The sequence below is a fragment of the Cydia amplana genome, chromosome 14 (genome assembly GCF_948474715.1).
Source record: "Cydia amplana chromosome 14, ilCydAmpl1.1, whole genome shotgun sequence".
Lineage (NCBI taxonomy): Eukaryota > Metazoa > Arthropoda > Insecta > Lepidoptera > Tortricidae > Cydia > Cydia amplana.
In genome coordinates this window covers 6,207,001-6,234,589 of record NC_086082.1, presented here as the reverse complement: position 1 = coordinate 6,234,589, position 27,589 = coordinate 6,207,001, and the positions used below count along the sequence as shown (strand labels likewise).

General features: G+C 38.9%; 1 protein-coding gene across 1 annotated transcript in view; it reads right to left on the bottom strand.

Moving 5' to 3' along the window:
- The window catches only part of LOC134654027 (runt-related transcription factor 3), a 50,062-nt gene extending 22,708 nt beyond the window's left edge, over window positions 1-27,354 (bottom strand). Inside the window, exons 1-2 of the mRNA XM_063509416.1 lie at window positions 26,123-27,354; window positions 9,575-9,688 (exon numbers count right to left, since the gene is read on the bottom strand). Of these exons, the coding sequence (XP_063365486.1) occupies window positions 9,575-9,688; window positions 26,123-26,537 (529 nt within the window). The 5' untranslated portion in view covers window positions 26,538-27,354. The remainder of the gene's footprint in view (window positions 1-9,574; window positions 9,689-26,122) is intronic.
- Window positions 27,355-27,589: the final 235 nt, after the last annotated feature.

The window sequence follows — 27,589 nt, the reverse complement described above, 5'->3', positions numbered from 1 at the left end:
CTCCGACTTCGCACGGGTTAACAAATTATACATAAACCTTCCTCTTGAATCACTCTATCTATTAAAAAAAAACCGCATCAAAATCCGTTGCGTAGTTTTAAAGATCTAAGCATACAGACAGACAAACAGACAGCGGGAAGCGACTTTATTTTATATTACGTAGTGAAGATACAGTTAGTCATTTATAGTCCCTGCCGGCCTCGCCAAGTTGACAATCGATATCGCTTCGACAACGAAACGCTTTGTGTTTCTCTATCACTCTTCCATATTAGTACGACAGTGACAGTTGCGTTTCGATCGCTACGGAGCGTAAGCGATTAGCATGTTGGCTACGCGGCCTGATCAAGACTGAAGGGGCCCACTGATTAACAGTCCGCCGGACGGAATCGGCCTGTCAGTTAGAACAAAATTTTGACAGTTCCGAACAACTGACAGGCCAATACCGTCCGGCGGACTGTTAATCAGCAGGCCCATTAAGACACTTGGCCACCGTAGTATATTAGGCAACTTATATGCAATTTCTCATTGTACTTATGCATTAAGTAGGTACTCTACATTATACTCGGGGCCCCAAACAACAATAAACATTTTTGAGAGGGTTTTGTTTTTGAATAAATCGTAATTGATGGATATAACTACAGAAGATTCGTAATAAAACATACGTACCTATAGTATAATTTTAAATTAAATAGGTAATCATTTATTTCGGAATTAAAATTTCTGTATTGTATTATTATTTTTATTTAAAATTGTATTTAAATTAAATTTCACATGACAACAAAATAATGTAAAAATTTTCTAACAAAACTTATTTACCAAGCACTTCACCTCGACGATTAAAACAAATTGAATTAACAAAATTGGAACCGTCGAATCCAATAAAGGCTGATGTGAACTAACGTGGGTCCTTATTCTAATTCGAACACATGCTGCATTACGGGGGTGGCGATAAATTATCGACTGTCTCCGAACAAATCAGGGGGTGGATTCTGGAGACGGGTGACTTGTTTCACTATGGTCTCGGAAGGGTGTCATTACAAAATAGATACCTAAGTATTCTTTAAAGTTAATAGACTTCGAAAGATCTAATGTTCTGTTCTGTTCTGTTTTAAATAAAAATGTAAAATAATTTGCACCGAATATGAATATACACACGCTAGACATTATTTACCGATTTCAAAAAACGGCACAACCAACACCAACACCATTAGTTAAACACGCATGAAAAATACACTGAAAATCGAGTTCCACAACGATTTCCAAGATTAATTAACATTTCTCGGAGCAAACTGGGACTATTAGTCAGCGCCAGGCGGCACGCACCACGGGCACATTCCGTATCGACGCGTACCTACTACCTATACGGTCCACGTAACTATCGATAAGTATCGATGTCGATGTCTGGTGCTCAAAGAGGCTACGCGAAACTTGTAGTCTTAAAAGTCTGGAGTTTAAATTACATTCTTGCTTCGATCAACACGGAAGGGATGCGGCATTCACACTATTTCCCCTCTGCCTAGGTACAAGATCAACTGATCTAGCGCGGGTAATAAAACTAGTTGCGCTCGGATTTTTAACTAGACCGAGTCCAGACGCGCGAGTGAACACAGCAGCAGAAAAATGCCTAATTGCTCGGTTTTTTGTTGTAAAACGAGGTCGGGGACATCAAATTTACAAAAAGAAGGTGTTACATTTCACATGTAATATTTTTTTTACATGTCATACGTTTAATTACATTTAAACACAATTATTATATTTTAGTCTCATGTAATTGCTGGATTTATCGATTTTCCTCGCCCAGTACAAATTGCGGATCGGTCGAGCGACAAATCCGATTTCTCATCTCTCAGAAAACGATAAAATTCTTTGACGAAAATGTGTTAGTGTGCGTGTTGTGACACTTGTGACTCGTCCGTACACAAAAACAGATCGAGGTGTGCAAGATTTGTCTGTGTAGGGTGTCATTTTCTATGTATTTGTGTCGTCATTACAGATTAGATTTTGTATGTGTGTGAGAAGTGCGACTGTGTGCACGTTCCCCCCCGCGAAAAATGGCAGAATGATTTGAATGTCAAGATATCGCTTGGGCCTATCCCTTCCGTGCCGGAAGCCCGTGTTTATCGAAGCATTCTTGTTAGGTTCTTTATAGGAAATTATTTTGCATGTGTTATGAAGCAATGAAAAACGTTCAGGATCTTAGTTTCCATGGGTTGTCAATTATCGTTTCACGATATTCGTTCTGTATGTTTAGGTATAGTTAATATAAAAAGCTGTATATTATTACACAAAAATTACGTATACGAAGTGGTCAAATGAAATCTTAAAAATAACTAAACATTCAAGTGGGGAGATTTTTTTACTCCAACCCCATAGCATAGTGTGGGTGAGAGGGAGAGTAAATATATGTTTTTGAGGTATCACTTTTCGATTCAGGAACCACTTTCATACATATCTACGAGTGGGTTATACCTAGTGCTGGAACTCTGGGACCCAGCGAAATGTTTATTAATTTCGCGAAAAATTTAAAAAAGTTGACTTTATTTGTCATCGCATTCTACTCGATCCATAATAAAAAAATGATGATTTTCTCCTAATAACTACGCCGTGCACGACGAGTCATAGTGTCCACATCTACATACATGTATATCCCATGGGTAGGTATGTCGTGTCAATGCTCCGTGTAAACACGCTCCGGTCCGGTCGACATCACTAATCACGTAGCGCACCTAGGGGCTGTTCATAAATTACGTCGTCTATTTTTGACGATTTTTGATCCCCCCCGCCCCAAATCATCCAAAAATCATGCTTCGAATGACCGCGTTTCCTCCTACGCCATGCTACCATCATCCGATGTCCAGACCCCCCCCATTTGAAATGACGTAATTTATGAATAGCCGTACGGTTAACACATCCTACCGCTTATGATGGTCCGGATTAATTCACGTTTTTCACATGCGTCCCGAATATAAGTTATTTGTTGTGAGGACCACGAGTTAAATAATAAAGACGAACTGTTCAAAAAAAAAGTGAAAGTTTACGAAAAACTACGTTTTTACTTCGAGCCTTGCACGACGAGCCACGGTGTCTACATAATATTACCTACATGGGTAGGTATGTCGTGTCAATGCTCCGTGTAAACACGCATCGGTCCGGTCGACATCGCTAATCTAACGGTTAACTCTATTTTACATCCTACCGCTTATGATGGCCCGGATTTTTTTCACGTTTTTAAAATGCGTCCGGAATATATACCTAAGTTGTTGTGAGGACTACGAGTTAAATAATAAAGACGAACTGTCCAAAAAAGATTGTAGATTTTGACTAAAAAATACGCTTTTACTTCGAGCCTTGCATGACGAGCCTGTGCCTACATATTTCGTGTCAAGGCTCCAGTGCAAACACGCTTATCACGCAGCGTACCTACGGTTAACCCTACACCCTACCTCTTGGGGATGGTTTACTTTTTTTTTACATTTTTAACATGTGTCTAGAACAACAGTTGTTTTACAACACCTCCTTACAACTATTACTTTATGTTAACGCTAACATAGTTTAAAAATAAAATGGTTTCTCTAGTAGGTTATATAGGTGGTATAAACGTACATCTTAAACATCAGATAATTTCTTATCCTTAATTACATTTACTAAAACCTACAAATAAACTCATGTCACAGTCACAACCGTACCTATATGTACTATTGACGTTGTACCTATCAATAGGGAGCTAATAGTCGCGGCACCCCTACCAGGTGTCGATCGCGAAATTCGCGAATAATTCATGTGACAAGCCCGCATTGTCTACACGACGACGTAATCAAATCGCAGCGGAAGGGTTGACATTTTAGCAGTTGCGATATAGGTTCTTTTATACATGAATGAGTATACAATTATATTTTGAGTGAACATAATTCTAAGTATTGTTGTAGTAAACAATATCTACTAAATAGGACTACAATACTAATAAAAATGTTTCACGTGTCGTTGAAAGCTACATAATAGGATGGCGGTAGAAACGCTTATTTTTATTAAATGTTTTCATTTGTAAGAGCCATTTTCATAATATGTATTACTTAACTAAAACTTTCCTTACGGGTCCTTGAGTTTAATATTTATTAAATTCCAACACCAACAAACTTATAATCTGATTTAGGTACTATTACTTCACACTCAAGGGAAATATAGAAACTATACAAAACAATACACTATAGAAAACTATACAAAATCATATAAATTATTGATCCAAAAAATAATATGGTTTCATATTCCACAGAAGCCTTTTTTAACATCATACATAAAAACAGCTCAATGCAACACCTACCTACTTTGAATATTGCATTAAATTTGACAAATGCCCTCACACACGCACACGAGTCGAAAACACACACATACAGCACACATGCTGCTTTCCCGCGCTTCAAGTGTATAAATCAACGGGCCAACAATTACACACTTTCATGGCAAGTTGGAATTAGAAACTGTCATTTGCACCGTTCGAGGGACCAAAAAGGGGGGGATACAAATGGGAGGGAAAAATCTGCCGTAATCTCTGAAGCTCACATATGCGCTCTTGCCCTTTTAAAATTTCGATCTTATTTCTTAATGGACACGGTTGGTTTTTCAGTGCTAAAGAATTGTTAGATAAGAGTTTGTGGGAGTGATTGGTTGGAATAGGGTGCAGGCAAGGGCTATTGCGAACCTGATTAAAGGATTACACGGAGGGGCGCCGTCCAGTCTAGTTAGATTTATAATAGCAAGTATTTCCACTAGTTAGCCTCGGTCCGCCGCTTTGTGCTCGAATATGCATTGGGAAGGGATGGTAATTATTTTCGTGGTATAATAAATACCTAGTGTAGTTTATGATATGAGTCTTGCATATATAAAGAGGAGTGATATGTAAAAAGGAAATGGGGAAATAAAATCACTGATTATAAAAACCGATTCAGAGATGTATTAGGTAGAACGTACCTAGTTGTGTAGACTTTTACCATAGAGTGGTAAAAGTTTACACAACTTTTACCATGCTGTAAAATTAAGACATGAAAGTCGTAAATAAACAATAGGTAACTTTAATAAATAATAAAAACTGTTGTTAGTAAAACATAAAAAATATCGATTTAAAAAATCGATTAATTTTATAGGTAAAGAACATTTGTTCCTATTCTTAGCAAAAATTATAGCGAAATCCGGCAGAAATCATAAAACATGACAATACATGTAGCTTATTATACAGGTACGAAAAATAGGAAGTACCTAGAAGCAAGTTGTCTGTTTTCTCAGTTCATATTTTAATTCACCTAAGACAGGTAATTTTCCCATTCCCATCCGCTCCCTAATAGAATAACGAACTCATCAAACTATACTCCAGACCGTTTAACAAAAACAATACACAAACGAAACAAAAAACAAACACAGTGACGAACGTAAACAAAACGTAGCCAGTAGCGCCGCCCGCGGGTGGTCTGCGTTCGCGCATCGAAAATAGCAGCAATGGCCGCTTTAAGAAAAACATCGTTAATACACACGATTATTAAATTGTAGGCAGCTACTGCGCGGAGCTGTAAAACGGGCCCACCCGGCTGTAAAAATAAAAGGGTTATAGGGCTCGACTGACAATAGTTAAAGATAGTTTCGGAGGAAGCTCAATAATTGGAGGAGGGTAGACGGGTTACAGTTTATGAAAGTGTAATTTTATGAGTCCCCTCGAAAGAAAAAATCTAGAAATCGTTTAAATCTAAAAAACCGGCCAAGTGCGAGTCGGACTCGCGCACGGAGGGTTCCGCACCATCAACAAAAAATAGAGCAAAAAAATCGTGTTTTGTATGGGAGCCCCCCTTAAATATTTATTTTATTTTATTTTTAGTATTTGTTGTTATAGCAGCAACAGAGATATGTACATCATTTGTAAAAATTTCAACTGTCTAGCTATCGCGGTTCATGAGATACAGCCTGGTGACAGACGGACGGACGGACAGCGAAGTCTTAGTAATAGGGTCCCGTTTTTTACCCTTTGGGTACGGAACCCTAAAAACCAATGTTAAAAAACAGGCACATATTGAGATAGTTGTAAAACTGGCGTAGAATCAACTATCAATCACAAGATTCACAAGCCTCACCAATGAGGTAGTTAAAGAATAAGTAACACCTATCCATCCATGACTTTTATCCGCAAGGAAAAATTCAACAGGACCCATCCACGACGAAACGACAATTAGTAGGTAATCATTTAAAATTTTATATTTACAACGTAACAAGTAGCACAAACTATATATTTTAACATGAAGCATCAATTTGCAGTAGATTTATAGAACCTAAAACGTTTCTCCGAAACCTGCTCGTACATACATCCATACAGATAAACCTACTTACACATTAACAGCCCGACACACTCACAATCAATCCCGATACATTTATTACTCCGACCATGTAAACATAAGTCTGAACTTTCTAGAATTTAATTATTTATCGCCTCCGCATAGGCAGCATAATAAATCAATATGCAGGGCACATGCATACGGAGAGGGGGAACCCCCCCTCCCAGCCCTTTCTTGACTAATTAATTAAACAACCGATTCATTACATCAGCCTCCTTTGTGCCCTCACATTCGTCTAGCGGGTACGGATAGCAGATATGTCTTTTAAAATGTATTAGGGAAATTTAAACCTATTTGGGGAAGAATTTTGGCTTAATTTATTCTATTAGACACGTAACACGTAGTATAGGATTTTATGTGACATTATTTTTTGTAGGCTGTTAAATGTTTTTACATAAATAATATGTTTCTCATATCAGAAATTGTCCTATGATTTGATTTAATTTCATTTACTTATTTCATAATAATAAATTACAGTATAAATTATGCAATGTCAATCTACACGAAGTTATTTTATGATATTTATGATCATCAATATTTAAATGTCAAAAATTGAAAGAACACAAAAATAACAAAATTAAGTTAAAATAATAATATATCTTACAATTCAGTCACAACGTTACAACGAAAAAATGATACTTAATGTATCCGGTAGATACCTAAATGTTAAGATTTTTATTTACATAGTTACAAATATAGGTACAAAAAACTTGAGCAACTTACAGAAAATTTGCAAATTCCGCAGGCCCCAGAAATACAAAAATTGCATAATTTAAAAACCTGATCACATAAAATAGATAAATTAAATCCAGAGCTCATTACCCCTCCCGCTCTGACGCTATACCAACCCTTTTGGGCCGCACTATCCCGTAGCGCGCAATTATTTTAATTTCTTCCACGGGATTGATCGACAGAGGTGTGATTTGGACCCGACATTTGTTTCTGTCACTGCACAGACAACTATACATGTTTCAGGCATAGTTCCGATTCCGTGGCAATTGTGTGGAGCCTTGATATGTTACGTATTACATTAATATATTCTTGAATGGGTTAATCTGACTTGAACCGATCCTTAGGTATAAGAAAGATTTTCTTGTACGAGGAAAATTCGTAATTCGAATTGTTTGCAATATAAATTATTTTTGAAATTTAAGTTTAATTTTCGTATTATAATTTCGTATATTTCGTACATGCGCCGTAACCACGACAGTATGTACAGATGTAGTGCATAATTATTTTCCATAGTATTTTCACGAAAGCGCTCGAATGTGTCTTGCTATTTCAGTCAGTCTCGGTATAAAAATTACTGAGGTTGACTGAAGTAGCATGACAAATATGAACGTTTCCGAGAAAATACAGTGGAAATAAATTATGCAGTATATATGTCGGAGGCAGATCGTAAAATCGGCCATATCGAGATATTCCTAGGCATACCATGAAACGCCGCCATTTCATGATCTGACTAGCGACTACCAGCCATATCGTTCAAACATCAACGTTTGACGATTTGCCTAGCGACGTTTAGGCATATCAAATAAGTAGGGTGTGATATTCCTAGGTATATCATGAAACGCCGGCATTTCATGATCTGCCTAGCGCGACCATCAGCCATATCGTGCAAACTCAAGGGGTGATATTCCTAGGCAGATCATGAAACGCCGGCATTTCATGATCTGCCTAGCGACCACCAGCCATATCGTGCAAACCTCAAGGGGTGATATTCCTAGGCAGATCATGAAACGCCGGCATTTCATGATCTGCCTAGCGACGACCAGCCATATCGTGCAAACCTCAAGGGGTGATATTCCTAGGCAGATCATAAAACGCCGGCATTTCATGATCTGCCTAGCGACCACCAGCCATATCGTGCAAACCTCAAGGGGTGATATTCCTAGGCAGATCATGAAACGCCGGCATTTCATGATCTGCCTAGCGCGACCATCAGCCATATCGTGCAAACCTCAATGGGTGATATTCCTAGGCAGATCATGAAACGCCGGCATTTCATGATCTGCCTAGCGACCACCAGCCATATCGAGCAAACCTCAAGGCTCAAAAGGAACGTAAACTTGTATTAAAAGGTACGAAGTATGATCTGGCAACACTGGCTCGGACGCAGCGCCATATAGCATTCTATATGGCCACCAGCGCCACCAGTGGCAAAAAATGCAATTATTTTACGATGCGATCGGTATGAATGAAGCTAGGAATCCGACGAATACATTGCTCCCATCGATCTGCCGAATCTTTTATAAGACAGATCGTGATATGCCTGAGTTAGTCAGATCATGAAATGGCGGTGTTTCATGATATGCCTAGGAATATCTCATCAATTATTTTACGATGTGCCCGGTATGTAGCTAGGAATATCAACGAATACATTGGTCTGACCGATCTGCCGCCTCTTTTACAATGCAGATCGTGATACGCCTGGGTTAATCTTAGTCAGATCATGAAATGGCGGCGTTTCATGATATGCCTAGGAATATCTCGATATGCCCGATTTTACGATCTGCCGCCGACATATATATCATGTAACCCGTACTTGCACCGAAGATAAAAACTGCGCAAGGTGTTCGACTAGATGATGCATTCGTTTAAGTTATGCAAGATGAATAGAACAGTATAAACGACATGGCATGATTGGCAAGGTGCGAAGTCGATGGAGGGAGAAGTGGCGCTGATGGCACGTAATCTGGTGGAATGTTAAACATTCATGCTAGCGGCAGACGTTGGAACTAATTTTACTCGTAAAAAAGCCGACTAAATGAGGGCAGCATCAGTCGTGCACCTAGCGAATACGCGTAACTTATCGTATTTTGTGCAGGAAACAAAATATTGTAAAATAGGTGGATTTTTGTACAAAAAGTTAAATTTGTTAATATCTAACGATCTTTCGTAATTATATGTAGGTACGCACAGTGGGCCAAGAAAGTGGTCTACCAGTTTTGACAAAAGTTTCTGAGAGATCTAACGATCGCTAAGGTTGACTTTTCTAACGGAGTTTAAATTAAATCGACCTTGTTGTCTCATGACGTTCAAACGAACCTCAACCGTAGGGTGGTAGACCACTTTCTTGGCCCACTGTAAATTGACAGATATCCTCCAAGTTAGGTTAGGTAGACTAGAGAATTTTAAAAAGTGTCACATGTCTACTACTGTTTCTTCTGAGGCAAATAGTATATTATAATATAGGTACTAACTGGTTTTGGAGCGCGGTTCCCTGGGCCCGTCCACCGTCACCTTGATGGCTTTGTTGTACGTGGTGACCTGCGGCGGCGTCGTCGATATCGTTATCGTCAACGTGAACGATTTGCCTGTAACAAGCGAGGAAATAGTTCAATACTTATATTATTATTATTATTTTTTTACAATTAAGTATGTATATATTTCAATTTATATACAAAAAAATAAATTGACACCTTAACGTAAAAATTACAAACTAAAATTAAAAACTAGAATTAAAAACTAAGCTTAAAAACTAAGCATAAAAATAAACTATAGATAAAAAATTTGGCCCAAATCGCCGTCCATTGGCAGCGTGCCCAGAAGGCTGGCAGCATTGCCACGTTGTATGGCAATGCTGATCCGCTGTGCTGGATATAACCCAGCCCTCTGGTCACGCGTCAATCCCACCAACCTGTGGCTACATTTTTTATTTTTTATTTTTATTGAGAAACAAACAGTCTTATAATAAATATATGAGCAACTTAGCTATAGCTACAAATTGATTTCGTTATAGACCTGTAATTTCCTAATTTACAACGAGATTTATATAGGTACAGTTATCGCAATCTATGTGCTCTCAAGAGTTTTCATGGCATATATACCTACCTACTAGTTTAGTTTTAAGTCAGGTCCCCACTGAAAACCAGCGCCACGGATTGCCGCGGCATTATGCTGAGTGGGGGTCCTATTTTAGCGACAATGTTTTTTTTATGCCTGTATGTTCTCATTTCTATATGTAATATGTTGTGGCGTTAAATAAATGTATTTTCTTTCTTTCTAATAGGTATAGTCGAAAGGTACCTTTGAGATCATGTTGAGAGATGTTTTCAGAGGCGGTTCTAAAAACTATTGAAATACCTCTAAAAAGAAAGGTTTCGTTACATAATAAATTGTATGCGTTTAAAAAAAATAAGCAGAAGTTTATACTATTTTTATAAATACCTATATATAGAGACAAAATGACGCGACGCCAACAAAGTTGCGGCCAACAGTTTCAAACTAGTCAACTGCACTAAAACTGGATCACAATCACATGGTTAGAATGAATGTAGCCAGTATGAAGTTAGAATATATACTATTATACTTAGATACGCTGACAGCTATGCTGGGCATTATTAAAGTGACCTAATTAAATTCAAAACATCAGTAAGTTGGTATCGGCCTGTCAGTTGTTCGGGACTTTTTATTCTAACTGACAGGCCGATACGATCCGGCGGACTGTTAATCAGTGGGCCCCTTAAGTAAGATACCACAAATAAGTGAATGCTTCTTGTGGTTTTGATGAATGTGTTTGTAATACTACTTTAACATTTTTCGTATAAAATAACCACTTCGTCCATAATAAATAAGTTTTATATAATAAATAAGTTTATAAGTTATGAATAGTTACAAACAAGTTAAAATTTTAATGCAAACTTTTAACTCATTCGGAGCGTCCATAAATTCAATCTGTGGTCGGCACTCTTTCCCGGCGCCACTTTTTGTAGTTCGATTTAAAAAAAACTTCACTTGTTCGAAAAGTTAAAAATTTATTACCGGTTTGTTTTCAATTTGTGTGTCCGATGAAATTTACATGCAACTCTATCTACGACGGCTACAAAAATAATTGTCAGCCAAAAATATTTCCCTTTTCAATTTATAGTGAAATTGGTTTTGCTACAAAAAGAAATTCAAGCCGAATCCATCCTTAATTTACAAACCGATGACGGCGATGACTAATGAAATTAATTCACATAACAACATATCGATAAAATGCCCAATATTATAAAAACATGTCGATGAATACAAAAAAAGACTCAAGTGAAACAATCTCATTCGGAGTGGATAAAAGAGCAACTCATCCACAGCACATCAGAACGCGTCACAAACAACGGCCCGACCACTTCATCACAACGTTACGCCGGCAATAAAAAAAACATTTCCATCTGCGGAAAAACCACAGTTAATATTAAATGACCGTCCGTCAAAGCTGTATTGTAGCGCTTTGCCGGCCGCTCGCTGCGGGATGCAGCCAATACCGATTTTGTGATTTTTCCCGTCCCCCCGTGGGGTGGTGGGAGAGTGACATGTAAGCTTTAATGGGACCTGAACCGGCGGTGGCGGGCTACACGCGAAAAAACTGAAAAAAGCCTCATTCATACGTGATTTCATGTGTAGGCTACTTTCTGCGGGCCCGGCGGTGGGCTCGTTAAAAATGGAAGCTGCAGGGTTGTTGCGGCTATCGGAGTTTATTAACGCGAGGAGTCGTTCACACTTGTTTGCGGACCGCTGTCTGTTCACTGATCATCATTATGGATTCATGATATGCGTGAATCATGCATTAAACGGGCATGCTTTAAGGACGACATGCGTGCCATGTCACATACTTACTTCGTACATTTCTATGGGAATTGATATGGCGGCGTTTCATGAGAGAAATATCCCGATATGCCCGATTTTACGATCTGCTGCCGACAAAAAACTGTTAAAAGTGTTAATTAAGTAACCAAAGACCGTATTTTAATAAATGCAATCGTAGATAAAGCTTATATTAATGGAATCTTTAATTAAGTTAAGTCAGTGAAACGAGCTAAAAAATAAGTTTGGTTACATTTTTGAGGCGTTTGGGGTCGAAACGAAACGCCATGGGGCCAGGCTGCACACTGGGCGCATTTCCCACTGGCATCGACTTGGAGGGCGTTTTTTTATTAATAAAGTTTTTATTTCAAGTTTATATTATTAAACTGGGTCCTGTGACACAGGGTTTCTTAGCTTCCTAGGACACAGGGTCGTGATTTGCTGTATGTTTAAATTTATAAATAAACTTATTTTTAGTTTATTTATAGTTTATTTTTACAAATTTGTCTAGTCGTATATTGGTATGTGCAATTAATAAATAACTCAAAACAATTTTTTTTTAGTATACGGAACGCATTGACCGTACCCTACATATATAGGTAATAAGCGCTCTTTTCATATGATTAACTACAACTCTAGATCAATTTTAATAGACTGCAAGCACTACATAAAACACCCTCTCGTATCTCACTTTACTTTTGTATGTTACTGGTTTTCATTTGTTTATTTTTCTCAACGCCTATGCCGCTATTTCCATCCATCAACCACATCACATCACTGTCAACCTTTCCACCTGTAAACTCTTTGCGTAATCCACATTAGCGAATGTAATTCCCGGGATCGCTCATACAGACGACGTCCAAAATATGTGTACACATTTGCACCTTACTCCTTTGTAATAAGGCGAATGATGTAAACATATTTTTGACGTCGACGTACGGTGATACCGTGCCAGTCGCGGCCCGCCGCCGTCCGCGCCTAAATAAATAACCCCTACTTAATGCCGCGAATCACGACACCAGCAAGATTAAGCAGACGTAGACTGTACTTTTTCATATCAGTCAGTTTTCGGTGAGGGAAAATATTATATTGTTAGGTTAACGAACTAATCCAAATAAGGTCTAATTCCCGCTATGGCTTAAGAGGCCTATCGATATTAGTTGCAAAAATGTAAAATTGATAGATTTAGTCGATGAAATTGTACACCTTTTGTTACGTAATAGATATAACAAGCACTGGTATCTATTAGCACGTCTTCTTATCTTGCACTTTTACACATAATTTTTTTTTTTAAACAGACGCACTAAATTAGTAATGATTTTTTTCTGATGGACGTTTAGGTAAACGCGCGTAAAGTACTGATTTTGTCGATCTTATTTGTAAATTTCGTAAAGTTTGGACTGCTTAAAATTGTAATGGTATTTTGTATTACACATATCCTATGCTCCAACTTTAGTAGACTACATTTTTGCTATATGATATTGAACAAGAGTAAAAGAAAGTTAGACGAAATCAATTTTCACCAGAAATTACTCCAAACAAGTGTCAATTTTTCGTGAAAATCGACTTGTATTCAACGTAATTTTGATACCTAAACAATCTACAACATTTCCTGAAACTGTTCTTAATCTTATAATACTTTGATGAATTTTTAAAAACTGCCCCTTCTCGTTGTATATTGCCGGTGACGCACGCTCGGGACCTCATTATTAAGGCAAGATGAGAAGACGTACTAATAGAAACCAATACTTGTTATTTAGATATTACGTAATAAAAGGTGTACAATTTTAACGACTAAATCTATCAATTTTACATTTTGGCTCTAAAATCGTTAACGGGCTCTTAGAAGTCAGATGGCAGTTGGTTTTGTCGCCACCGCTTGGGATTAGGTTGCCAAAGCGGACCCCGAGCTCTTTTAGTATGAAACCGGTAAAACTACAGATAAGGAAGAGACAGTACTTTTTTGCGGAATGGAGAAAGAAAATTCGGAAAGTGGAACCTGGATCCCGAAGTAGTAGCTGAGAATGACCACGAAATAAACATTAATTTAATAAGTAATAGTACATTATTGTCGAGGCTCGGAAGTAGCTACTTACTGGCTGAGGATTCGTATTAAACGGACGACCTTCGGAGTTCGTTTAATTGTATCCGAAGCCAGCGAGTAGCCTTTCAGCCGAGTCATACATATATAGTGCTTTTCTCAAAAATGGTGCAAGAAATAGAAATATTTTACAGAAGCAACGTTCTAATTTTCACAGAAAAAAGTAAAACCATTAAAGAGATTTGCTTTTTTGAAGGCAGCAGTCTTTAAAAAAAAATAGAAGTGTATTTTCTGCTAAAAATACGCCTACCTATTTGGGACACCTAAATAGTCGCGTTACCAACATTATAATAACTTAGCACTGTTCTCTGTTTAATGGACCTATGCCTTCATTTGATATGGCCATTTGAACTTTTAAAAAGTTTGCAACATTGCAGTCCCGAAATGGAGACTGCAATGTTTTTAACTTTTTAATTTTTTGACTGACCATAAACTACGCACTTCGCCACCTATTTTTTAACCGGCATCGGCAACCGAACGTCGACTTTGCCGTCCATATTTGAGAAAAAGAGATAAAGTACCTAGTTACGATAAATAGATACAATAATTTTCATTTCTCTCGCTTCGAAAATGGCTCATTGGTTATCGATGAACCGGGAACTTCCCAAGTAGGTTATATTAGATACCTATGTTAAGTACCTGAAAATTCGGTTCTAGGTACTTTAAAGGATTTTTATTATTAGTTGGAAAATATCATATGTAGGTAACTAACTGAAGATAGTAAAGGCTTGGCAAAGCACTTTTTTCAAAGCACTGTAACCTCTCTACCTTTTATTCTGTAACCGGACAATTTTTATGAGCTCCCAATTTCCTCGCTTCAGGTGTACGTTCAAATGACTGACGGCTCTGGAAGCGTTTATTGTAACGGTGAAGACAAACTCGCTCTTGACACGACATCTATCGGCGGCATTCGGTTGGGGTGTACGCTAGAACAAATTTTATCCTCCTGAGACCCAGAAGCATTTGTTTTGTTTTTGAATTTGGAACCCTTAGTTACTCAATGAAAGTTCAATAGTTATTTGTACAACAAGAGATCAAAGTTTGATATTTCTTCGAGTGCTTATTTTGAGTCCCGTGCAAGCGAAAGATTCTATACTAGATTCACGAGCGTAGCATGTGAATCTAATTTAGAATCTTGAGCGTAGTAAGGGACTCAAAAGCGCACGAGATGTAAATAACATTGATCTCGTGTAGTTCACAAAACTTTTCACCTCAGCAGTGAGAACATATTAGAGAACCCGAAAAATGTATTCCTTCTTCATCACTTACCTATTCACTCATGTTTTCTTAAGATATACCAACAATTAATTTTCACCTCAGCAGCTCGAACAAGGGTACTTTGCTACTTAAAAACAGTGAGCAAAATCGCATTTTGCTCATTTTGTCTCACTCAGTGAGTAAAATGCGACTTTGCTCACTGTTTTTAAGTAGCAAAGTACCCTTGTTCTAGCTGCTGAGGTGAAAAATATTTTTTAGAATATGTACAAAAATTTGTACGCACCCTGCGGTTGGTTGGCTTAGGAGGTTGGGGTTTTCCCCCCGCAGGTTGCTCACCTTGTCGTGGTGGAGGGGCTTAGTAACCGTGGCTTGGTCACCCACGGTGAAGCGAAGAAGCAACCAGGGCCGGCCTGTTTGAGGTGCGGGTTGGCCCGAGGAGGACGCTCCAAGTGGGCTTGTTAAGCCCGCTTGTGACGCGTTGGAGGTGGACCGTCGAGGAAGAGGAGTGTCGGTATTGCGGTGAGCCGTTCTCCCTATCTTCGGCGGCCGAGGTGGGATCGCAGGGGAAGAGGCGTGATGGTATTACGATACGCCACTCTCCCTATCCCCTGCGAACTTGGCGGGGCCGTTCCGCTGTAGCGGCGTTGGTGGGGCTGCAGAGGAAGAGGAGTGTCGGTGTTACGATGTGCCGTTCTCCCTATCCTCTGCAGCCGAGTTGTGGTTTTGCGGCAGAACCATAGACCTGATCTGTCGCCGGGCGCCGGGGAATTTTCTGGCGTCCGTGGCTTCCTTGTGGCGGGCTCGGGGGGGTCCGCTACAGTGCAGAACGGAGGCCGAGGAGGAAGGCGCGTCGAACCATCTGGCGCGCCTAACGTGAAGGGCCTTCGGGCATTCGCGAAAGAGCCGCTCGTAGGCGGCTGCCGCCGGTGGGGTCGCGGATGCGTACGCAAGCGTTCCCGTAACCCCACCAATAGGGCGGCGAGGTGGCATATGGGGGGTTTTTAGTGGGTATACCGTGGGCCTCATTAGCCTAGATGGGAGTCCCACATAACCACTCGGGTTACCCCTCGCACCCGTGTGGTATGCGGAATGCATTTTCCCCCCTAAAAAAAAAAAAAAAGGAGGTTGGGGTTTTATTGAACCTTTGACTGGGAAAGTGATGTTTGCTAGTAATGCTAGTGTCATTTTTGTTTCTATATAACTAGAAAACTATCTACGTAAAACTGCTCTCATTGCGACTGATCTCAAAATTATTTAATCTTTATTGCACAATAGTAGTTTGTGTTACAAGGGATCAAAATGATATATTTCCGTCAAGGGCGTACATTGAATCCTGAGCGTAATGAGGGATTCAAGTGTTAACGCCCAAGGCGAAATAATTTTGATACCGTGTGACACATAGTGCTTTTCACATCAACTATGAGGAAAATAAAAAAAATCTTAGTTTTGACACAATCTGATGCTTAAACAGATTATTTAAGCAAAAAAAATAATGTGCAAAAAATGTGAAAATAGTGTGCTTGAACAGAAAAGTGTTACTTTGATCCCTCCTAGCAGGGAGGAAAAGTGCCACTTTGATCCCTCCTAGCAGGGAAGAAAAAGCTCTTTTCTGAATAGGAGGTGTGAAAAAGAAAAACTTATCGTACAAAAGGCATTCTCTACCAGAAAAAAAACTCAACTGGGACGATTTGTTAATGTACTTGTACTGTCGGTTTTCTAGTGGAGTAAATCTTCGTTTTGAGACTATATCTATAGTGAGTTCTGATTTTTAATTTTCTTGTTATCATGTAAAATACGTTGAAAACAGCCAATGTTACATCACTGTCATTTTCTTGATTGTGATAACTTAAGCCGAATGTGTGAATTACATAGTAAATATTTCTTATCAACGGAAGGGTCTATGAAAGCTTTGTTATTAGGTATTTAGATTTATTACATAGTTAATATTAATGTAAAGTGTTCTTGTAAATATTAAAAAACAGGTGAAACCAAAGCCTCCTTTCACTCCCTGTCCAAGAAAAATACTTTAGCTTATGTTACATCTTTTATGCAACTGTCCCCGGCTCCTACTATCGACCTGTACAGGTCGCGATAGTCAATTTGACAGGTGTCAACGGCAGCAGCGATTACAGTTGGTAACGAGGTGCTAATGCCGCACTAATTGCGCGAATTAATATGCTGATGTAAGCCGAGGTGTCGCGCTATAATAGACGGTATCTGAACAGTACTAGGTACTTATAATATTATTATACTTATATACCTATCACTTTCTACCTAGTTTGCTATACTGATATGATATTTAACCATGATTAAATAAACGGCCATATCTTTTTTTCACGTTAGCATAGAAGTTTGATTTTTTCACAGCTTTAAGAGGCTGTAGACCTGAGTATATGGTTATAATTTTAACTCGATACCTTCACGCGTTCCCAAGATAGAGGGTCTTGACAGACAGACGGACGGACGGACAAGAAAATAAACCTATCAGGGTTCCGTTTTTTCCTTTAGAGGTACGGAACCCTAAAAAGTAAAGTGACAGTTGCGGGCGTGTATTTCATGAGTTTACATAATTATGTTACAGTTACACTTAAAGTAATTTTTTGTGGACATTAGAAAACTTAACGATTTGGATACTCTTTCTAAGAATTTCATCATTACAAGTTCTTAAGAAGTGGAAGGTTTCTACATGCTTATAAGTTACAAGGATACAGTACAAAAATTAGGGCTTAGTGTCTATTAATTTTATGATGTCCACAGGAAAGTCGTGTAACCTTAAGTCAATTAGATATCAGTATATATTTTAATAAAAAAACAGACGGAAGTAAATCAAGTAAATTATAATCAGTAATTTTATTAGTCAGATACTCGTAATTTAAAATTTATACATGCACGATAAGCTTTGTTACGTAGCCTGTTTCAAACCTAAACAATAGACCCACCTAATTTCCCAAACCCGAAACAATCTCGCAATCGATACTCATATCGCGTCAACTCGACCATGAACTGGCATAGTTACGCAACTTGCGGCTTACTTACTACCCCGAAACCAAGGGGCGACCTTAAATGAAACGGTAGTTTTCCGCGGCTGCCCGCTAACCGGTCTGGTTAACCGGGTCGCCCGGGTCCGTGTGCGCCGTACCCGCTGCGGCCGCGTTATGGTTGACAAGAGCTGTTACGGCTGACGCGTGCGTTGAGGTTGCGTGTCTACGGGTTAGTCGATTGCGTGTTTTGGTTTACGATTTGTGCTATTGGTTTCGATGTGTTACGTGACGTTTGATATGTAGTTTTAGTTTACGGATATGGGAAAGAGAAGTTTTACACGTAATTTAGTCACAAAGGACAGTCAACTTTTGCAGTTAGTTGGAAAATCGGAAGAAGAACGTTAGTATGCTTCAAATTTAATATCCTTCCAGCATTTTTAACGTTTTACCTGCTATTATTTAACCACACCATTAAAAGGCGAATCAAATAAACTAGCATCCCATCTGATATCAAAGCGCTCGAGATAGCGACCACAATATAAATTCAAATAAAGAATCTTCAAAGGAAAAAATGAAATGGCTTCAAGACCGCAGGCGGGGCCTTTCCGCGCAAGACGCAGGAGGCGCCTTCCATTGGCTGTGAGCCGAGAAGGCGGTTCTCAAAGTCTTCGACTAACTTTTCATTTGCACAACTCTAAAATATTGCCTCAGATTAAAAGCACGGAAGTTCGCGCTGCGGTTTCGCCGGCAGCGTTTTTTGTTGAGTCTAAGTAATATGTAGTAAATCTTTTCCGTGCATTTGCTTGGATAGTTGCAGGCTTGCGAGCTTTATTGGTTTTTACCTTTTATTAAGAAGGAAGCTATTTAAGCCAATGAGATCTGTGAAATATTCTATTTACTTATGTAATTTATTTTTAACAGTGGGTATTACTAATGTCAACATTTAGGAAAGTTACGTAACGCTTTTTGTATTTCCTACGTAACGTGAATTGCAAAGCAAAAAACAAAAACAAAATCTTGAAATCTTCTATGATTCGGTCAACAGTATATTATGATGAACAGTATAATTTGATGCAAATTAATTTGACTGTGTTTACTAAATTAAATTAGAAATCTATCTATCTAATACCTTTAAACGAGCAATTCTTGCATATTTATTTATTTATATATATATATTTCGGGGATCTCGGAAACGGCTCTAACGATTTCGATGAAATTTGGTATAAGTATGGGGATTTTCGGGGGCGAAAAATCGATCTTATCTCTGGGAAAACGCTAATTTTTGAGATTTAATGTGTTTTCCGAGCAAAGCTCGGTCTCCCAGATATTAAAATTAAAAATCTTAAATACCTAACAAATAACAATTTATAGAAAAACTTAATTTCAAAGTTACCTATTTCCATTGCTGTTGTATAAAATGAAAAGACATTCAAAATCGTCATAAGCCGTACGTTTTTAGGCACTCATTTTTTCTTTTAAAAATAATTTAGACGCGATTACACAGCATTCTCACTTACCACCTACATCTGTTGCTAAGCTTCCAACTAGATTATGAACCGCTAAAGCCTAAAGCCTAAATCCGCCATCAGATGCTCCATACCTGTCTATTGTTATGTATGTGTATAGATAACATTCGGATCTGTCGATCACGAACTGCAAATGAGACGGGCGAACTAATGAATGGTGCAAGCCGTTCAACGGGGTTTACTTTGCCGAAACGTGTTGTCTATTTGGAGTGTATTTAGTTCGGATTCAATTTCATTTTTAACAAGCTTTTATTAGGTCGACCTATGTAACTAACTATGTAATGGAATCTAAGGTAACTAATTTAACCATCTTCCAAGGATCGTAGCGTCATGAAAATTGGCAGCTGTATGTAGTTCTGATGACAATACAATAATATGGTACTGTCGAACTGATCTGACGATGGAGACAGGAGGTGGCCATAGGAACTCTGTGATGAAACAATGCAACCTAATTGTGTTAGGGGTTTTTAGAATTGTCTCGATGAGTATTAGTTGTCTGTCGTAAGAAAAGTACAGTCAGCGATAAAAGCTTGTACCAAAAATTAAATTTTTGCCAAAAACCTAGCTAGATACCTAGCTTTAAACGTTTTTTTGCACTAAGAAGGTACTCTTAGTGCAAAACTGAAAACACGTTATAGAAATTGGAAACTAAATTTATTATGTTTAAGTACGTTTTTTCTCATAACAGTGCTGTTTATTATTTATAGGAGTGTTCTGCAAAAAAAATTATGTTAAGCTTAGTTAAGGACCTATATGTGTCTTAAGTTAAGTGATTCCAATCTGTTACGGAAATTAACCATGTCAATTGTATTGTATTGCATTTAAATGTACCTACCTAATTTTATAAGTTTATAGTACATATTTGCTAACACGCTTTTATGTATGAGACTTTAATATAAAGAGCTCAATTGCCATAACACAATTAACTAATTGCAGGTCCTTAACTACATACGTACAAGTTTATTGCATTTCAAATTTTACTTGCTGTCACATTAGAACAAAATACTGTTTATGTGCTATCTGCCAATTTACCAAAAAGATAAATGAAAGTGTTTAAACATATACAACTCGAAATAAATTAATATTAAGAACTTCTCAAGAAAAAAGTTAAAAAGTATAACGACGTATTTAATTCTCTGTCTAACAATAAGCTTGATATCAATTTGGATATTTTTATTCAAATGACATCTAAAACATATTATTCAATACATATTTTAATCAATCTTTTTGAAACGTAATATGTGAACCTGACACATATCCCTGTCTCTCCTTCCTCTCTCCTTCCCGTATCCGACACGAGGGCACGCATATTTACTCAAACTGCAATTTAGACGGAAACGTGCACATGAACGGGCACGGTTCGCACTTGACGACCTTGTTTAGCTGCCCACAAGCTCACTCAAAGCGCCAAACCTGCCATACTTCAGCCTTTTCATTCCCGAAACATCATGTATCCACATATTACCTCGACCACCGTATGACTTGACCAAGTGTCATAATAACTGTGTGTGTCTGGAGTTAGATTTATACTAGACCATCAGTGGCAATGTGGTCGAAGAGTTTTGTGAATAAAATTCCAACACTTCATGCTTGCTAGTTGGTTTACGCTTCATGCGTAATTCGATCATATCTTTTGACGTTGGGGCCAAGTTACTTTTAGACACAACAAGTTTCTGATAAAAATAATTTTGGATACAAGGTTTTATTGTCGATTATTTTGAATCGTCACCTCTCATTCAACGAGGCTGTTTAGTTTTTATCTTTAGCCATCCTTCGTTTCCACCCAGTAGCAGACCAGCTCAATGGTAATAGACTGTCCAGCTTTGCAGTCTCTTTTTTGTGACTGGATCATAATTTGTTGTGAATTTACTCCCAGTTCCAGCCAAAGATTGGGTCATTTTGCGGTTTAGATGTATCCAGACGTGGCAGCCAATGCACAAGCAGTTTTCTGCTTGATTTATAATAAATAAAAATTGTGTAACAAAAATTGTGTGTCAACGTTACTAGGCCGTCTCTCTTTACAGTATTATATTGTTATCATCAAACATGGAAAGAATGTGCGTGAAAACTAAGCAGTTTCATAAATGTACATTTTCCATTACTGATGTCTTTATCACGAAACAATGGTGTTCCGAACATTTGGGAGGTGTGCACAGAGCCGAAGCCAGCACGTAGAGGCCCTTTTGACACTTGAATGTAAAAAGTACACCGAACGGATGCTGCCCTTGTTTCCCGTGTCATGGGATGGAACTAAACATTAACAAGGGTATTGGGTGAAACCGATGGACTAACTACTGGGCTATGGGATATAAGACCGGATGCCTTCTTAAAGGGGCCCACTGATTAACAGTGCGCCGGACGGTATCGGCCTGTCAGTTGTTCGGAGCTGTCAACTTATTGTTCTAACTGACAGGCCGATACCGTCCGGGAGACTGTTAATCAGTGGGCCCCTTAATAACTGCAGCGGACGGTAACTCGCCCCAAAAAGATGGGCTCCCACAAACAGCGCCATCTAAGATGGTTCAAGGGCAACACCGGTGTAAGGGCTGCGGGTAAAGAGGTTTCACTAGACTTTAAACATACCTATAGCCAACTCGCCACTCATCTTTTTATCAAGCAGATTATATCTGTGAGCAATACTAAAAATTTTATATTAAAGGAAAAATGGAAAAATTCACCGCTTCCGGCAGGACTAGAACTTTTTGTTTCCACATCTACCCTCGAGAACGCAGTTCTCACGACTACACTCTAGATGGTCGGTCAAGGCAAGCCAGAGGCAAGGCAAGACAGGACTCCCCAGAGCACTCGGGTACGGCTCGCCACAAGCTATCCTGCGTTAAATAAGTTACTGATGTCTTTCTCATCACTGAACAATGCAATGGTGTTTCGGACATTTGAGAGGCACGCGCGGAGCCGAAGCCAACATGAAGGCGCCCTGAATTAAAAAATCCAGTACCACTGTATGTATTTCTAGCTGTAGATAATCTACATGGGAATATCAGAAACTAAATTTAATCTCATACAAAGAGTTCCAGCCGCAAAATTTTTTGGGGATAAAAATACCTAAGACAGCGAAAAGTATATTGACCCACAAGCGCGTTGAATTCTTTGACTCTTATTTGCAAAAAGTAAACTTCCTTAAGACAGGGCGGGCGCTGTAGGGCGGAATTGGCCGCCCAAATATCCCGCCCTCCCTATTTGACATTCAACTTTCTTAAGTTGCGCGAAAAAGTTTTGCCAAGTTTCCAATGTCATGTACTTTTACCCCAGTTAGGATGGGAGTTAAGCTTAATATTATTGTTATGAGTTTTCAGAGAAAGTAAGGGTTGACCTTGTTTTTATTTTTATTATTGTGTCGATGCATTGATGGAAAAGGGAAATATGTACGTGTATACCTATATATTTATTTGAAATGATATGAAATAAATATAAATGAAAATAATGTATTTGAAACAACACAATCTTAAAATGTACTACTAACTAATAAGCTTTTGCCTGCGTAGAACCAATGAGTATTTCCATATAACACCTCCATAGTCAATTTCCACTCCCCGTTTTCATCCCGGATGATTTCCGTGATCCAAACATTCTTTATAAAAGCAGAAAGCTAACAAACCAGACAGTCTATCTGTGACAGAGGGCCCGATTCGGATTTTGAACTAGATATCTATTAGATATCTATTAGACATCACCAAGATATGTCAGTGTCAAACGAGTGTCAAAAGTGACGTTTTTGTTTGAAGAAACGTCACTTTTGACACTTGTTTGACACTGACATATCTTGGTGATGTCTAATAGATATCTAATATTTGGCGTATCTTAAAGTTCGAATATGGCTGAGAGTTACTTTCGCACTTATACCATTATATGTATATTGATATTCACAAAAACAACATTAAATTAGGTGATGTGTTTTGTGTTGAAAGGGTAATTTAAAAACTACTTTGACAATTTTTTTTTATTGCGGCATATTGTTAATAGTTTCAATAAGCGTCTGGATTTGTGTCTTAAAGCTACAAGGGAATATTTTGAAGAAGATAAATACCTTTTGTTTTGGTTAATTGATGGTTTTTCTTTATGACATTTAGTAAAAGACGTGTAAGTAAGAAAAATATTTCTTAAAATAATTTGTCAACGTGACGTTTTGGGCCACCCTGTAGACATCAATCATGTCAATAAGTTTAAATCAGTGTCATGTCAATGAGGTTAGGCGGCGTCGTAGTTGAAGCTATAAAGTCATTTTGCTTTTTATTTTTTGTTCGCGGTCAAGTCCTTTTGTTATATTTACATAACATTTCTAAGCCACATACTAGGATCTTTATTGTTATATTTATTAAAAACCATATGTCTGTACCGTACCAGTCCGTAGTTTTATAGTTAGGCCTATTTCACCGCAGTTTAGTTATGTTATGAGTAAAAATATTTCTGATTATTGCCAAAAATAGTAAAGTAAAATTGTACAGGCACCGAGTTTTATGTATTTAAGATCATCATCATCATCATCACAGGCCTTTGCGTCTATTGCAGACGATTAAAGCATTGCTGTTTAGGCAACGGGTTTGGTGACTGTGGAGGCCGATGTCGATGATGCTGTAGTTAAGAACTGCACAGGAAAAGCATTGTTTCATATAATTATTAAACCCTTAAGTACTCTTGTAGATTTCATCAACCAGTTCACCTCTGTTGAGAACTCCATAACAAAATACATTGTCTAGTATCTAGATTATTCTAGATAAATAGAAAAGCATATAAATACAATAAAATGATCTGTTTGGAATTTGTGAAATTGTCAATTCACTACTGATTATACAATTATAATTGATTCTTCATATTTTGGAATATTCTTGCAATTCTTGCTATAGGAATAGGATGCCTATAGTGTATACAAATACGCCGACAATTTTGCACTCCGTTTCTATCAAGCGACGGCACGACTACTTACATGTTTTTTGCATATGTAAGTATATTTGTTAATTGAATAACCAGCAAATTATATTTTTATCTAACAAATTATAAAAAACTTAGCAAAAAAGACAAACAATCTATTGACAATTTTCCCAGTGTTTTATGACATTTGTAAATGATATTTGGACGAACAAAGAAAATCATTATTTCCTAATTTTCAGAATTTCTTATGGTTAAATAAATTACTGATTTAATTGATACGTAATATGTATTATAAATAAAAACACTTGCTAATATCCTAGTAGGTAGTATGACTTTTACTTAGGGTTTGATTAAATTTACTTCATTAAACGACAGGAGAAAATAATATGAACAAGCACCGAAGGGAAATTAAACCATGGTGTGATTCAATTATGTTTCGTTTGAATTAAAGTATTATTTTATACAGAAAAATAACTGCCGTATTCGAACTTCAAGATATTCACAAGAGACGACATGTAGATCCAATCTAGATACGTTATAGTTTAGATTTCAACTAGTTCTCTTTTGCAGCGCAATTCGGGCAACCAATGTCACTTTTACGATAGATCGTGTTAGATATCTATTAGATGTGAATTAGATCTCTAAGTAATATCTTTTGGAAATCGTTCAAGAGTATCCCCAGAATCGCGGAAATATCAAATTTGACAGGTTAGATCCTAAACATATCGTTATCGTATCTTGGCGATGTCTAAAAGATATCTAATAGATGTCTATTACAAAATCCGAATCGGGCCCTATGTACTCGTTAACGATGATGACCGAATACGGTTTGCACGACGGATCCGAAATGTATGGGAAGATCCGCGGATCCGGATCCAGATCCGGATAATTTCATACATTCCGGATCCGGATTGCAAACGCTATGACCGAATATGCATGATTATTTGTAAAAAAATGAATACTATTTTATTAGCTTACAATGAATATAAAAGTGATATCTTTTTCACTGACTAATAACAATGCGTGCTTATTGGTTATTATTTATATTTTTTACAGACCAGTACTGTGTCTGAAATTGGTCAGGCAGGATACTTCACACACACAAAACTTTGTAGACAAAGTAAAACATATAAATTTAGTTTAGTACGTGCTATTCGTTGTTTACATTGTTTTTAGGAATTTAGTTAATAACCAGCCCTAGTAGCACGGTGGCATTTTTATCGTTTATCACCATGCCTGTCACGTTCTAACAGGTATGTAAGTGCGAAAGTGACGGGCATGGTGATAGTCGATAAAAATGGAACCGTGCTGAGCCCGCAGTATGTACGATTTTGATTTAAACTTAATTGGTGTTTTTCAGTAGATGACGCTATTTATAAGGTGCCTTGATATATACTTTAGAATATGTACTCGTAATTATTTATAATGGGATAAGTATTCATTGTGTATCAAAACTGCACCTTCAGCACTCACCGCGACCGCTGCGGCCGACGAACCTCAGGTCGTTAAACTTCGCCACCTGGTTCTTCATTACGGCCGAGCTGTTCCTCAACTCCGCGCAGCAGTTCTCGTCGTTCCCTGCTCTCACGGTCACCAGCGTGCCGTCGCCCACATCCCCAAGGGCCACCACCTTGAAGGCAACAGGGAGAGTCTTGTTTGATCTCCAGTGTGGAGGTAACACTGTGCAGACGAAGTGAGGACTGCCCGTCCTCACCAACTCCCCGGGGTGCTCCGAGATAAAGTCCCCCAACGTTCGCTCGGCCAGAATGTCTGACGTCATCTTCGTGTACGTCTCGTGCAGCAGCGTCGAGCTGGTGTCCGGCGACACGGCGCCGCTGCTCGCACCCGTCAGGTGCATCCTCGCCACCCGTCTCTGCGTGCTACACATAGAGTCGGCTGGCTCCTCCTACATCTCACTGTCCACTCACTGTCAACACGCACGTTGACCGCAACACACCATCACCACTATAAACTACGGAGACAACTAGTTGCTAGGGAACGCACGCGTGGCCACTTGACGCGGTGACGTCACGGACGGCCTTGCCACACTTTTTTCCTCGGTGAATGAAAAGTTCGGCGGGGGCGCGCGAGGGGCGCGAGGCGCCGATTTTTTCCGCCGCCGAGGGGTGGCTCCCCCGCGCTCGGCGAAAAAACTTTTCACTAGTTTCACTGACGGCACTTTTTGCGCTCGGTATTTACGCGATCGCCGTCACGCGCGTCGCTCTCGCTTTCGATGTGAAGTTTTTTTTAATTTTATTCTAATTACGTTTCGTGTCGTGTTTTCGTAGTGTCGTGTTGTGAAGGGTGCGAGTGTAAATGCGTGCGACGTGCGGCGTGGTTGTGGAACGACTCGTGGGGGCGGCTCGTGCCGCGAGTCGGTGCGGTGTCCGGTCGCTATTAATACGCGCGTACGTCCGCGCCCGTCGACTTCGGACAAAGTTTCGCGGCAGCGGCGGCGAGCGAGAGGCGGCGACGGCGCGGGCGCGGCGGGCGCGGAGCGCACTTTGCGGTCGGGGTGGGTTGGGTTTAAAGCCGCTGAAGGATAAAACATACAAATAAACACGTGTTCGCGCCGGCGCGAGCGAGAGGTGCGGGCGACGCGCGGGAGCGAGCGGGATGGCGCGCGCCCGCCGCGGCATTTAGCACCCGCTGCTCGTTGACGTCGCCGTGGCTGCCGAAATCTGGAACCCTTTCTAGCAAAGAACCGCCACTGAGGAACCCTAGCTGAAAAGTTGTTCGTGTAAAAGTGAATGAAAAATAAGTGCCCGCTAATTAATATACATAATTATAATTTGATTACTTAACCAGCAACATTAAATTACAGTTCTGTGGACGAACCTACATGTAGGTAGATAAGTAACTAGGTATGTTTCAAAGTGCGACAAGTACTTAATAATAAAATGCTATGATAAAAAAAGTTATATAAAATATGTCTAAAAT